This window comes from Buceros rhinoceros, unplaced genomic scaffold, assembly GCF_000710305.1.
Source record: "Buceros rhinoceros silvestris isolate BGI_N320 unplaced genomic scaffold, ASM71030v1 scaffold31872, whole genome shotgun sequence".
NCBI classification, from domain to species: Eukaryota; Metazoa; Chordata; class Aves; order Bucerotiformes; family Bucerotidae; genus Buceros; species Buceros rhinoceros.
In genome coordinates this window covers 6,309-22,064 of record NW_010398830.1, presented here as the reverse complement: position 1 = coordinate 22,064, position 15,756 = coordinate 6,309, and the positions used below count along the sequence as shown (strand labels likewise).

The following is a 15,756-nucleotide window of genomic DNA, read 5'->3' as shown; positions in this document are numbered from 1 at the left end:
ATGCCTGGTCGCACCTGATTGCTGTGCTATTGATTTAAATGAGTTTGTTGTTCCGTATTTGGTTGAATTATATACCTATATATACCTATTAAGAGCCACCACCTGGAACACTGGGTAGCGCAAGCTCATCACTGCTGGACCCCAGCACTGAGAGCAGGGGGTGTGACAGTGCAGCCTTTCCAGTACACCTTGGGCTGAGGGACACGGAGCATCTGCGGTGTAACTGCTGCATCCTCACTCACCTGCAATGTCTGGCATGGGTTAAAATGGGGGCAGTGGCAAAAACCTACGAAGTTTGAGTTATATCCTGAATGACTGGTGGCCCTGACGCTCACTGGCTAGCCTCCATTTAGGTGGAAAGATGAAATAACTTAGTACCATGTGACTAATGAAAACTGTTTTATAAGGGCTGAGATTAGCAGGCCCTGGTGGTGACTGGTCAGTTGTCTGTGCCTGATTAACTTTCATTGTTTGTTTTGTGCTCCGTGGGTGGACACACCTGTGAAAGTTTAAGCTATTTGTGAACTAATGATGTATGAGCCAAGCAGGAGCACTCGGCCTCGCCCTGGCCAGGAGTGGAGTTCAGTATGAATGAGCCGAGTGTGGTGAACTGCGGCAAACAGGGTGCTGCTACAGGCAAGGACTGAGTGTTTCCATTGCGTGGGCCACGGATCAACAGCTGACAGAGAAGCACGTGAGACTGCTGGGAAGGCATACAGCAATCTTAGTGTGGACTGATCTGATTAGCAGCCTGTGCTGGCACCTGACTGGAACCGGCAGTAGAGATCAGTGCAGGGGGAGATGTGGTGACGTGGGTGTCTGACACAGTACAGGAGCTGAGTGACAAGGCACAACCATTACACAGGGGAGCTGAGCTCTACCCAAGAGCCAGATGCTTACATTTGGCTGTGCCATCTCCCTGAAGTGGTAATTGGGGCTGGTCAGTCCTGTGCGAGAGAGACATTTCCCTGACACTGCCTATCCCGCGCTCAGTCCACTTAATAACCTGAATGTAGCAGTGTCATGTCCTTTCCACAGTGTCATAGGGATTCCCTGGACTAATACCCATATTAACCTAAAATGAAAGAGAAGGCTGGAAAAGTCAATTAATTTGTGACTAAGGTGCTATGCCCAGAATTTTTTTTTAAAAGCGTAAGTGGTCATACACCTCAGATTTATCTGCTCTCTGTAACTCATTTCTCCAGAACTTAAGACCCACAGGGACCTATGTCAAGCACCTATGCGTGAAGATAAAAACCTCTTCAAATTATGTGCATTCATCAGTTAACAGTTGGACTTGATGATCTGAAAGGTCTCTTCCAACCAAAACCGTTCTTTGAATCTTCAACTGTAGTTAATCTGTCTTTCTTCAACATCCTTTTTGGGCAAAAGTTTTCTTCTTGTATTTTCCTTATCAAATCAGTTTACAATTAGAGAGATGACTTTTCTAAACCAAATGCCCTTTGAATTGTTGCTATTTCAGACATTTAATGCATGCCCAGGGAACATGGAAGTGCTAAAACCCCTGGTGTAAATGCAGCCATACCTTTCATGCTCTGGCTGACACCTGCATTGTGAACGCCTAAAATAAGGTATCCTCTTTGTGTACTTACAGAGGAAAAAAAAATTCTCCCTTTTTGTAACTCCTTATATTGGCTTTAAAATGGTACAGCATACACCGTACACTAGATTTGGCAGCTCCAGGTTCTGCCACGTGTCTCCTTGCCTGCGTGTGGTCAGCTGGGAAGAGCAGCAGTGCCCAGCCTGACTCAGGTGCTGCTCCTCCATGCAGCTCCTGCACACTGGGGTGCAGGAAGAGGCTCCTAAAAATGGAGAAACAGTAGCCAGAAAGCAATGAAAGGAGAAAAAGGGCTTATCTATGGTGCATTAGGGCAGAAAACAGCACCTCAGAGTCCTGGTGAAGAGTGGTGGGGCAGTGACGGGAGGCTTTGAGTGTAGATGAGGAGTAGGGAGTGAGGAGGGGGCTGGATTGTGAAGGAGAGATGTGCCTGAAGAGTATGGTCGGGAGATCCTTGATAAATTCACTGGGTTCTGCTTTCTTCCACCTTCTGTCCTGTCTACACCCTGTTGTACTCTAACCACTGGTATCATCCAAATTTACCACAGTACCTCCCAATTAATACGTGTGTTAGCTCCAGTAACCCTACAGCACATTTCTGTGTGATGAGCAGAAGCATCCTCAGAACATCAGTCTGCATCTTTCGCTCTACATCCACCATTCATAAATGAACTCAGGGTATGTCCAACAGGTCGTCACAGGTGGTAGATTTTAGGATCATCAAGTACTGAGTAAAGAACATACATTTTCAAATAAAGACACTGAAGTCTTTTTAAGGTCTCCAGGAAGTATCCAGCAACATTGAAAAATGAACTGTCAAATCTCCGACCACAATATCCACCCTTCACCTGCCAGAAAGTGCAGAGTGCTGTGCCAGAGGAAAGGCTGAAGATCCGTTTATGAACAAAACAAAACAAAACCCAACGCATTAACCAGGGAACACAAAGCCACGAACGTGGAAGACCACTTCAGACTTTGAACTTCCACTCTTCCTATTTCAACATCCTCTCAAACAAAAATCTGCCTTGGTGCTGAAGGTTGCGGTGTCATGGTTCCAAAACATCACTTCTGCTTCAGTCTGCAGAGTAGGTTGTGGCGACTTGACTGTAAGTAGTGACCTACATCTGAGCCATTCAGGTGGCTTGTGGTTTACATTGAGATGAAACGAACCGCATACCAGAGGTGCTTGCCCCTTCCCACTGAGATGACTATGTCTGAGGTAAATGTCTACAGTATGGACACAATTTGGACAGGTGAGTCATACTCTCTGTTTCTCTAAGTAAAGTACAATGTAGGAAGAATCTTGACTCTTCAAGATGCTGATTAAGAACACCACATGGGCTTCCTCCTGACATTCAAGTTGTTGGTGATTTTGTTGTGGAATGAAGCACTTCATCATTGATGGTGCAGGACGAAACTCTCTCACCTACTTGTTCTTATGCCCATTGCAAATTAAGTTTTAAATTGTGCCTCCCCCCTGCTATTCATCTGTTTTAATCTGGTTGTTACCTTTTTTTTTTTTTAATATATAATTCCTCACTTGGCCAAGCTGACTGCTTAGTACAATTGATGTCTGTTTGTACTAGGATAGCTGCTGGCTGTGACCTTAGTATAATCGATTGTTCTAAAGAAAATGTCAGCTCCCCTAATTAATTTTTTTCTTTACACTTGATTCCTACAGGATCTTACCTAACCGTCAATTTACTCAATGTAATTTCCTTATCTTGTTTTCTCTCTCCTTTCCTTTCAGAATCATGAATGTTGTCACTTCATGGTTGTTTTCATCTAAACTGCCTTTCAGTCATAATCAAATCTAGTAAAGCTGCCTTCTAGTTGCCGCCTCTACTTCATATATCCTATTTATTTCAGATATATTCCAAGAACTTACCAAGCTGCCTATCTCCTGATATACGTCTTTCCAAATAGACATCCGCCAGCTGAAACTCCTCACTGTTACAAGTTCAGTTGTTTGGATGACTGTTACTCGTTCAGACAACCAGTGTGGCGTATTTCTTTGCAAGCCCTACATTTGTCCTCTTTTATCCGTAAGTCTGCAACCTCTCCCACCCCAGTCATTACTGAGAACACTGTACCCTCTCTCATGTCAATGAGGGTCGCGTGAATTCTTTCATTAACTGTCTGTTATACCAATAGTATAAATTACAGTTGATTATAGACTTAAAACTTCCAGCTTTATTTAGTGATACATTTTGCACTAATATTCACATACCTGAGACTGACCCACAATACACTGCTGCTACTGTGAATAAACTAAACAGAGGTGTCTGCTTTTTCCCCAGCTACTCTCAAGTGCAGACAGACATATACGTTATGGATGTCTGGAGTTAGGTGAGATGGATCTTGTGGTTGCAGTCTGATAAATGTCCTCTGACACATCTGGATGCCACCTACCAATATCTTAACTGCGTGAGCCGTTGTTCGTGTCAGCCACTAAGCACACTCCATCGCATGGAACATCTGGAGTTGGAAGGGACCCATAAGACTCATCGAAATCTGAAGAGAGAATCTTATACAAAAAAGTCCTTACTTGAAGCTATATTTTGGTTTCACTGTAGAGGAGCAGAGGACTTGTGGCTCTATTAAATGCGATTCATGGATAAAGACTGTTTGTCCTAAAGGTGCGGGTGCTCTGTTACTGAAGATTCTTAATAACTAATAAAAATAATATAAAATGAAGTCTTCTGTTGTGTTTTAAAACACTGTTAGAAACTGAAACGGAAATACAATACTTCATATGAATGCTAGTATGTTTATCCAGCTTTTCTTTAAAAGATTTGAGCAGCACTTTTCATGTCTTAAGTACTTCCATAACCAGCAGTTTAACTAGTAAACTTTCCTAGTTTTTAATTAAGACACCCACCCATTTTAAAAAGCATTTCTGAAAATAGAGGCTTACGCATTCATTAGACTTTCACTGTATAAAAATGTACAGTGGCTTTATTGACATGTACATTCCATTATGTTTACAGCTGCAAGATATGAGGCACACTCAGTATTGCACTTCATTAAAATTTCAGGCTCAAACATAACCCAGAAGTTTAAATGAAACTGCTGTTGTAATTTAATAATTCTTATACAGGACAAACATTGATACCTTTATATACAGCGTGATACTTGTTGCATTTATGCCTTCCTAACACAATTTTTTTTTTTTTATAACAGTCTAGGAAATAAACCAGAATATTCCTCTTTCCCATCCCCACTTGTGATGCGTTACAATTGTACAAGATTACAAAAAGTCAGTATACAATAGTCAATAATTTTTTCTTTCTCCTGAAAGCCAGCATCATTCATAGCCCACAGACACACAGATCCTTTAATAGCAATTATTTATTTGTAAATGTCCAATGTTTCCTAGCCGATGACTGTAATGGCCACATGCAAAACACCTCACAAGTTTTGATGTCTCGGTTCAAAAAATGTCAATATCTCACAGCAAGAATTATGTACATAGTATTTGGCATTCTTCTTGCACTGTAAATTGTTCCTTTTATCTGGGTTATGAAATGGTCCCGTCCTCATCCCAAGCTGGATTTTGTTTTCAGGACACTTGAGGGATGAGGGCACCTGTTTTGCTCTGGTAAGAAAAAAAAAAGCTCATCTAAAAAGTATGAGCGTTTCTGCAAACCCCACAACCCAGAGCAAATTCTTCACCAGTGGGTGGATGGACAACATGAAGTGGACATTCTGTTCCTTCAAGTTGTTTACCTTTGGGACCTACAGTGAATTTAAGGGTGAGGGGAGGAAAAAGAAAAGATTAATGCTTGCAGATGATATAAACAAACATATATTACGTTTCCTCAGAAACATGCTAAGATAATAAATCTGTAATATGAATTTATATCAGAAATGGAAGCTTAAGAAACAGCAGATAGAAAGGTGCTTTCACACAAATTCAAGCAAGAAGTCTAAAGGTTTAATAGGCCAAGAGAAGAAATGCCAGTTAGATCTGACAAAACATGGTCAAAACCTGTTAGCTCCTTAAAATAGTTATGTCAAATGCTGAATGGGTATTTGACAAAAATAAAACCCCAATGATCAAACGGCCATCAATAAATCAATTAAAAGCCAAAAAGGCAAAAAAGCTTACAGGGAGAACCACTAAAGTAATTTTAATCTGATTAATACTGTGGAAATTAGCTCAATCTAAAAGCACAAATCGATAAATATGATCAAGAGTTACACTCCGCAGTAAATAATTCTAAGGTTACAATTTTTTTTATTTTTACTTTTTTCATGTAAATATCTTAACCAAAAAGATCTCACTTTTTTCAACAGCAAGGTAAATACGATTTATTGAGATCAAATCAATGGCACGGTGCAACAGTTTGTACGTGAAGGTACAGATGTATTGCTTAATAGTGGTTTGTGAATTTTTTATTATATGATTTTAACACATTGTTACACATCTTGAGTCTGAATTGGTGTAAGCACATTGAAATGTCTTTCTGTGTTGAAGTATCTAATGTTTAAAGGATCAGTGTGATGACCTTGCCTGTATGATTGCCAGAAAAACAAAAATCAAAAGCGCGCATAGAATAAACTCACTCTATTATCATCCAAGATATTAAAATACTTAAAATGATTGACCCTGTCATTTCCTAAAAATTATCCGCAAGAGAAGATAAGAATATCAATTAGAAATTATTACTTCTCTCAGAACTCAGTGTGTAAATTTGCTTTGTAAAAATACTACCTGCAGGACAGTGTGGGAGCTCTTCTTTAGGGATGCTTGTCATTCTTTGGAAATCATCATGGCAAGCATTGCAAAAATGCGTTGTCCCAAAGCAGAAAAAAACAGCAACTGAACAGCAGTAGCGGCATTTGTACTCTAAGAAATCCGTACCGTGTTTGGGACACATCTAAACAGAAAGAAAACAAATGCTGATAAATGAAATCGCCATACTGCAACAATCCAAACACCACATTTCTACACCCTGTAGTGTATGTTAATATTATACAATACATACAATTAAAAATGACTGTCAACTCAGCTACTCCGAGCTTCAGGGTGAAATAGAAACATCAATACAAGTTCTGTGCTTACCTGAGCCCTTGAAACATCTGAGCATGCCCCACAAATAAGCTCCCTTGGATCATAGTCATCTCCTTGTCCAGCTTCAGCATCACAACGAGCTTCGCCACCAAAATATGCCTTAATTTTATATAGAAATGATTGGGCATTAAACCAGAGACAGCTATTATTTGAACAAAATCAATTTGTAAGGGGAAAACGCTGAATAACAGCCATTACAGTAGACTCCACTATTGTGATACCTCTTGACTCTGCTCTAGGTACCTATTTTTGAAGCACTAAGACAATGTTTCTCAATCTCAGGAGATTTTGCAATGTACTCTGGCCTACGAAAGTGACTAAAGCTTTTGAAACAGCATTTGGATACTGTATGAACTGTATGTAAGAAAGACAGGACTGAGGCTGAAGGCAGCACAGAAACTTTCTACCGGGGGGCTTTTTACTAGCAAAAGGAATATCAGCTTTTAAGCTTATGTGGGATCCTTTCTAATGAGAATTTTGCTACAGTCTACAGTTTCATTCTGCTTTCTCATTCTGCCAGGACACACTGGGCACAAAAATGCACCAAGTAAGACTGCCAGCTGATGAATTTCCTCATATACTGAAGTGTTTTCACATGGAGTGGTGAGTAACCTCCTTCCTTTGTTACCATCTTATTAACTAATTAGACAATGCACAAAATCTTGCTCTCAGCAATTCTCGCCTTTTTGCAGTGACTGTAACAGGTCAGGGAAAGTGATCTCAAGGCAACTATGAAGGAAAGATTTAAGTCCACCTTCCCACAAACTCTGCAGACTACAAAGAAAAAGTGTGAAGGGATTAGGTAGTAGTTTGGGGTGAACAGATGCTGGAGGAAGGAAAGAAGTTAGAAATTAGATAGTTGAGTATTGCTGTTCAGACATACAGACACAGTACCAAAGGGAGTAACATGACAGAATGGAAGGAAAAAGAGAGCAATAATAAAAGCACTGAAATACTGAGTATTAAATACTGGAAAGACAGTGTAATGAAAAACAGGGACAGGACTAAAAACTGGAGAAAGACAAAAAAAAGAAACTAGTTTTGTAAGGGGGCCAAAAAAGGCAGCAGGCAAGTTGCTGAAGGATGAGGAGTGAAAACTAATTAACTGTGGGAGACAGGAACAAAAGTGAACTGAGTACTATAGCAATGAGCTAGAGATTCATTACTGCTCTTCTCTAGCCTATGGAGTTAATCCTTTCTCCTCTTATTTCCAGATTGTGCACTTCCATTTAACAAAAAAATTACTGGGTTTTCCCTTGAAAATTTTATCAATGAAATTGCCTTGTTCCAGTCTTTCCTAAAGGAAAAAGATGGGATCAAGACAGACACTAAAATCTGCTTCAGATGAAAGAAGCGGTGGGAGGAGGTTCAGTGGTTCTCCCAGATTTCTCTAACCATAGATAAAGAACGTTTGTCTCTCCTCTGCTGGTGGGGAAACGAGGGGCTGTCTGCATACAATTTTTGTCTTCTGGATAAGTTTCATATTCTCTACCTGGAGAATACTACATGCATGATCCAGAGTCCATCAGGCTAGACTGCACAATTCCTCTTTCTACTCCTTTTTCATTCTTCTAATGCTTCTGGCCACCATCTTCATAGTTGCTGCAATTCGCTAAGATCTGAACTTAGGTGTAATCAGTTAAGGATGGCAGAGTTCCCTTATCCCCATCCTGAACAACTGCACTATCGTGAATCACTATAATTTTTTGAGACTGTCACTGAGGAGAAACCACAACCACTTGTTGGCTTGCAGTAGTGGTCATTTTTCTGCCCCAAATTCACTGTTTACTGCAGTCCCAATCAACTTCAACTTGGGTAAAAGTAATATTTAGGTGAAATCCTAGTGAGGAACTCTCTATACCAAAGAGCCAGAATGAAACCTATGGTTATACTACTTTAATGTTGACATAAAGTACGAGTTGGAAGTGGGACAAAGGGATGGTTGGTGTTGTAACACAGTATCCTCTGCACATTCTTCTAAGAAAGCTACCATCTCAGTATGTTTTTGGTTTCTGAGTTGCTCTGTACATACGTTTGAGCTTTATGAGATAAGACACTATGTACATTTAACTTGCTCAACACCTTAAATACAATTTAATGACATAAATTTCTTATCCTGCTTTCCTACTCCACACAAAACATACTAAATACACATTCCATTCTTTAAGAAATCACTCTTGGAACTGTAGCATACATTCCATTTGAGAAAGTACTGACTGTCATACCTTTTTGCACTTGTAGCAGACATAGTAAGCGTATCTGTTCATAGCGTAGCCAGCTGGGTCATTATAAAACCTAACACCGGGTGTTGTGATGGCCTCACTCTTGTGCAACCCTTCATACTCCAATCTCATTAGTGCTTTTCTCCTAACATCTTCATAGAGTTCTTTGATTGGATCAAGCAAATCCTTTAATACTGTATGATTGATTTTGTTCTGAAATAAAAAATTGATTAAAACATCTTGCACCTTTATTACAACAGCTGAGATAATTTAACACAAATAGCGTAATGGATGTGATAAAAAAACCCTAAGAGCTCAGGCAATGGAAATTTAAAAGAAATGGAAGATACAGTATATGCTTTATTTGCTGCAAAAATAGTAACCAGGAATGCTTTTCATATGTCCTTCTGTTAAGTGACATCACCAGCCCTTAAAACAGCCTGTAACAAGCACATAGGGATGCTAAAGGGTACACGGAATATTCACCACAGCACAGGAATACTCCAGTTTGGTCCCTTTTGACTTACTGCTCTGCAATTAAGAATAATGACTGACAGTACTCTGTGCCAGGTCTTTATCATTTAACAGTCACAAGCTAATGCCATGAATTACCAAAACACAGCACGACGGAAGAAACACAGCATGCAAAAATGGCTAAGCATTCACAAATTTCGTATTCCTAAGGTGTTAAGTGCTCTCCTTCCCAGCAGCTGCCATATGCTTTTGCTTACAGCAATTACGATTTTGTGGAGTACGGGAGGAATTTTTAGTAATTTAAGCTGAACTCAGTATATGTATTTCTTCACCTCTTGTCATTCTTCTGAAAAGCAAAGCAGCTTTGAAAGGAGTCAGTAAAATAGAGAAGCCAAGTTTCTTGCTTGTGCACTAAGATCATGTGCACAAAGATCATGTGCACAAAGATTACTTCTTCCCTCCCACTGGCCCCAAATATTGGTAATTTACAAGCTGATGTTACTAAAAATAAACCATTAAGATAATGTCTGCATTATGCTTTCCTTTTAAGAAGATCCTTATTTAAGGGAACAGTAAGGGAAGGTAAAAAGATGCATCAATGATACCCTTTCTTTAGGGACATGGGAAATTAAGGAAACAAGTGATGTATAATTAATTTATATAGTAACAAGCAATATGGAATAAAAAAAAAAGAAAAACAATGACAGTATTCGGTAACTTATTTGACCTAGGGAGCAAACACGTAGGTCATTTACCTTGCAAATAGGACAGGACATAAACCCAAAAGTTATCCTTGGCCCAAGCCACCTGTTTTCAAGTACTCGTTGACAGCATTGCAAATGGAAAACGTGGCTGCAGTCCAGCTTTAGGAAAGAATACATGTAAGCGAATACTGAAATTACATTAACTGCTAATGCAGAAATAGTTATTTGCTTTTAAGTGGCAATATATATCAATTCCAAAATGAATTAATTTAAAATCTTAGAATGCCTCTGTTTTCTTGTTGAGAAAAAATACAAAATGGTCGTTAAAATAATGAACTTTCCACTCTAAAACCACCAGTGGATATCTGAAATATATATAAAGTACATCCATTTATTACCTCAGTTATTTTTTTCCCCATTTATAAAATACCATTTATTTTAAATAAAGGAAACAACAGGAAACTACACTGATACAATCTCCTTTCTTGAAATAGCAGTAATGCCAGACAAACATAAAGCTTTTTCAGTAACCTGCATATTGTTACAGTGTCGTTTTTTAAATTTTGAGGAGTATATATTGAAGGACTTTATATTTTAATGCGTTTCATACTTAGCATTACAACCATACTATGAATCACTTCAAAGCCGGGGGTGGGGGGGGTGGGGTGGGAACAAAAAAAAAGATAAACCTGGATAGCTGGTGCTGCTGAAAGTGCTTCAGTAAAGCAGATCATGCACATGTCATCAGCATCTTGCTTCAGCGTGGTAGCGTTCTTATCACAGCCATGCAGGCATGGCAAACAGTGCTCTTCGTTCTTAACGCCTCCACAGGGATGACCGCAGGGGTGGGTCTTGCTGCAGGCAATTTTAGCATACTCCTATTAAAAGTAAATAATTAATCTTTTTGTCCCCTCCACTGAATGGTTTGATATTAGTGTTGCTTTTTGAAGGATTGCTGCTTTGTGCAATAATTTAAGACGAAGAATCATCATTTGTGTTGTCTCTTGCTACAGCAGGTTCTTGGGAAAAACAGCACATTTTGTGTATCTGAAGTAAAACTGACTCCTCTGTTTACTTGTGTTACTCCCGAATAGCAATACTATAAGGAAGACATAAATTTTAACTTTTAATTTTAAAAGAGAGAGAAATATTCCTTAGTCTTCCACGTGCATTTTGTATATTAACTGCCTCCTGCATAAACATTGCTTGACCTGTATTAACAGCCGTTAAGATACCTGCAGATTAAGGTCCTTCAGAAAAGGTATGAAGTAACCCACTCTTAAGAACACTTTATGAGCTGATCATTAACCAGCATAAAGCACTTTGGAAATGGTATTTTAATCACCTATAATTCCTATAGCTAGTAAGTAAAAAACTTATAAAGTTGCCCAGAAGCTAACAATGAATTGAACTGAATTAACAATAATACGATACAACATATTCAGTAGGCTGGGAAAGAAATAAAAAAGACGACAAATTTGCCTTACACAAACATAAACAAACAAGGTGGGATAAGAAACTGGTGAGGATTTGGCCCTCTGCCAATTGTATCTGTAATGTTGGGCACAAACCCACTCAGTACTACCCATGATTTTGGTTGTCTGTTGGTGTTTGCAGCTTGTAAATGTTCATTTACAAATCCAGAAGTATCTGAATTACAATATAATATTCAGTGTTCAAACTTTTTCATATGACAGGTCTGATTAAAATGGACCACAGGGATGAACAAGGTTTGACCAAAATAAGGAATCAAATTTGATCCCGCAGTCTCTTCTTATGTAATTAATGACTGACTTGTTAATACACACCTGGCAATCTGTATCAGAACAAACACTTCCCACTGCTGATAATTCTGTTCCACTCCTACATCCGCAGAAACGACATGCTTCAGAACTGCTGGTGGTTGGTTTGCCTAGGTCCGCAGGAGTAAACAACACCGAAAATTGTTGTAATGAAACATAAGGGACTGATAGTCTAACAACAGACATCTAAACTACAGTCACAGAAAACAACCAGAAAAACAGCATTTCTTATACAGTTAAACCATTTTTTTTTTTTATTAACAAACAATTAAAGCATTGCCCTAAAGCAGGTGAAAACCCCAACTGTTGTTTTTTTTTTTTTTTTGGACAAATGTTCACATAAATGCTTGGAATCATCAGGATAAAAAGCAAGTACTAACAGTCGTGCATTACCTGTCTGTTCTCTGAACTCCACCATAGCTTTCATCGTTTTAGAATCTGCTAATGCCATCAGCCAGAAAAGTTTGGTTCTACCACAACCCTCGTGGAGATCAACTTTGATAGCTTCTTCTTCTTCTTTGAATACCTGTCAGGTTAACCAAACAGATAATAAATAGCACATCTCTGCTATTTCTGTCACTGTCTCCTTGGATTTTCATCAGATGTTTTACAGATTCTGCAGAGTTTGTCTACTGCAAGCTATTTTTCTTTTATGGATTCCATAATTTTTACATTTGCAGAATAGACAGATACAGGTTTTGTGTTTTTAGAAGTAAAAATACATAAAATTGTGCTCGAACTAACATGGCTGTGAAGTAATAGTGCAGCAATGCTAAGGGAAGAGCTACACAGCATCTTTTTTAATTTAAAAAATATGGAGCTTGGACTTCATAACCACTATTTAACTCACCCAGTAGGCCACAGTATATTAAAATAACAAGAAAATATTAGAAATATCTTCACATAACCATGCTAGTAGTTCATCAAAGCAACATTGATACTTATGGTCTTAATACACACTGTACAATAACAATTATATAACTGTGTAAAAGATTAATGTTTTTGACTTTCACATAAATACACAGTGGATGCTTTTGGCTACAATGAAGAAAAAATTTTTGCAAAATAAAAAAACTGCATGAGATCCTTAGTGGACTTTATATATACAGTCTCTTCATTTTCCCCTTCCCTAAGTTTTGAAGGCAGCTCCGGTTTCATTCATTTCACCTGCAATGCAATAGAAGTTAGAACTTTCTGGGTGTACACACTCAATTTAAACTTTGTTTTAATTCTTACTAGAATCAGGAAAAAATCCTAACTGCTTCAACAAAGGATTCGCATAAGCAGGTCGTAGTAACTTACAGGCTGTCCTTTCTTGGAGGGATAGAAAATACATTAAAGAGGTATGTGTGACAGAAGTTGGACAAAACCCAGGAAGCTAACAGAAAACAGGAGACAGGGAACATGACAGAATTTAAAATTTCAAGTGAGGGGATTAATGTGAGAAATGTAAAGGTAAAGGTGGTGAATAAAAAGTTTACACATGCTTTCAGAAGTAAATAGGAAAATCTAGTAAGTAGCTAATTTGGACAGATTAAAGGAGAGATGTGAGGACTTCTATGAGATAAGAACTTACTTTTTAATCAACTGTAATCTGAACAGGCTATATAGGAGAAATCAGAAAAATAAATGAGACTAGTCTGTGCTGTACCATGACAGAAGAGTAGACATACAAAATCATCATCGCAGGATGACAAACCAGGAACATTTCAAAGGGGATTCCAAAGGTTCTGGCTAAGAAATAGAAGATAACAGATCCACGAGGAACTTCCAGGCTGAGTCTATGCTGCAAATGCTGAGGCACCAAGGAGGAGATCTGTAGAGTTAAAGTCAGTGCCCGTGATCTGATGTTCATGTCACACCTCCTCTAGCCTAGCTGACCCCTTGCACTGAATGACCATTAGCAGCGTATCTCTGCATCTGCCTTGTTTTGTTATTTTTAGTTTCACCTGAAAGGAATCCAGTTCATGCACTCCACAGCTGCTCTATAACACATCAGAGTGATGACTGTATCTGCTTCAAAAGCCCATTCCTGATCCTAACTATAAAGGAAATGTGGAAGCACTCTAGAAGAAAAGGAATGATTTCCATCAAATTAACTTTATTAATGAGGTTTATTATTTTAGCCTTTGTACAAATGTAAGTAGTCAGAGGGAAAGGGGAAAAAACAAAGGACCACAAAAACCATAAAACAGTGTCAAGAGAGAGGAAAAGGTCAGTAGTTTCAGGAGTATCTTCAACATTAATTTCAATGAGAAAAATATTCCAAGAAGAATGCAGTTTCAAGTTTGGAGATGAAAAGGATAAAAGAACAACACAAAAGAACACTAATTAGCAGAGTACGCAGGAATTTGTAAAAACCTCATCTAAGTCAAAGAGGAAAGACATTTCAATTCTAAACCCAAAACAAATAGAAGTCAGGAAATTCTCAAGCTTATGGATATGACAACATCTTTCTCTGTGAAAAGACTGTAAGAGCTAGAGGAACATTGAAAAACAAGAGGAGGCTGACATAAGGGTACCAGTAGGAAGGTTTGCTGTCAAGTGATCTTCCTGGATATTAAAAAAATGTATATACATTAAAAATGAAGGAGTCAACAAGCACTGACTCATATGATAGAAGCAGGAAAGGAGGTATAACAGGAATAAAGAAACAATGTGTACTTAAAGTCTATGCAGTTCCTAGATTCTCCCAAAAATATTCTTAAACCATGTGAGAAAAAAGAAGAAAAGCTGATGAGTTAAGATTAGGGGCTGCTACATGATTTTCTAATGTTCTTCAAAAGATGAAGGACAAAAGAATTTAACTAAACACAACTAAAAAGATTAAATGGAAACTTATCTATCCCATCTCCAAAACAAAAGAAAACACCATTTTCAGATTTGATACTCGATGCTGTCTGTTGCTTATGTATTATCTGGGGAAATACATACACTGCATACAACAGTCTTGTGTACTCTACCTGTCTCTGATGAGTTTTTGTTCGCCGATGAAGATGAAGGAATCGGTCACAATCTGTACACAAATTCCCACAGACATTACATAAAATGATTGCGGCAGTTTCACCATCATCATGGTTATCGCACATTGGCTGAACCCAAAAAAAAAAAAAAAAAAAAAAAAAAAAAAAAGAAGGAAATAATTCTCACTTTATTAATTCCCTCATTTCCTTTCAGCATTTGTTTTTATTATCCTCCCAGTCATCTCCTTCAAATTAATAAAGGGGATAAAGAGCTTGTTTCAACTATTAATTGTATCTTTAGACTAATCGGTATCTAAACAATTACTCCTGGACACAAAAAGCCCCCATTTACTACGTCAGTGCTTCTGATACTTTTTATCTCACATTTTGCATGATGTAGCAAAAATGCATTTTTCAACAACATAGTTGAGACATCATTTTCAACCAGTCTGAGAAAAGCTTTGTCTGCTAACAGTGGATTATGTGCATGTTACCGTAAAAGTTCAGACGTGAGTACTCGAGTTGACATCTACCCTTCATTACTTTGATACAGTATTTGATTTTTACTCTGTTCAGGTACCTAATCAAAGTTGCAGGTCATATGTAACTAGAGTCAAAGTAACAATCTTCAAAATCCACCATAAAGTTATGTTGCTCTACTGATGCTATTTTTTTTTTAAATTCAACCCAGTTCTGTTGTGCAGTTCAAAATATCTGTACAAATTAGAGTTCAGTGACTGACTTTGATTATGTATATGGTCTGAGAACAAGTCTCCATTATACTCCCAGAACATGTGGTTACCGTGATACTGCTCATGCAAATTAGAATAGAAACCTTTCAACAGAGTCTTGGTACGAAGGGGAACACAGTTCACCTAAAAATCTGAATAACCTCGTATAAAATAAGATAGGGGAATTTCAGGCTGGGTTCAGCA

At 38.3% G+C, this 15,756-nt stretch overlaps 1 protein-coding gene across 1 annotated transcript in view; it reads right to left on the bottom strand.

The window, feature by feature from the left end:
- Window positions 1-4,509: 4,509 nt before the first annotated feature.
- LOC104489132 (E3 ubiquitin-protein ligase MYCBP2-like) overlaps window positions 4,510-15,756 on the bottom strand; it is a gene marked incomplete at its 5' end in the record, with an annotated part of 17,310 nt that continues 6,063 nt past the window's right edge. The window contains 9 exons of the mRNA XM_010131253.1: window positions 4,510-5,317; window positions 6,297-6,462; window positions 6,648-6,755; window positions 8,882-9,091; window positions 10,108-10,215; window positions 10,746-10,934; window positions 11,865-11,968; window positions 12,252-12,384; window positions 14,822-14,950. Coding sequence (XP_010129555.1) covers window positions 5,202-5,317; window positions 6,297-6,462; window positions 6,648-6,755; window positions 8,882-9,091; window positions 10,108-10,215; window positions 10,746-10,934; window positions 11,865-11,968; window positions 12,252-12,384; window positions 14,822-14,950 — 1,263 coding nt within the window. The remainder of the gene's footprint in view (window positions 5,318-6,296; window positions 6,463-6,647; window positions 6,756-8,881; window positions 9,092-10,107; window positions 10,216-10,745; window positions 10,935-11,864; window positions 11,969-12,251; window positions 12,385-14,821; window positions 14,951-15,756) is intronic.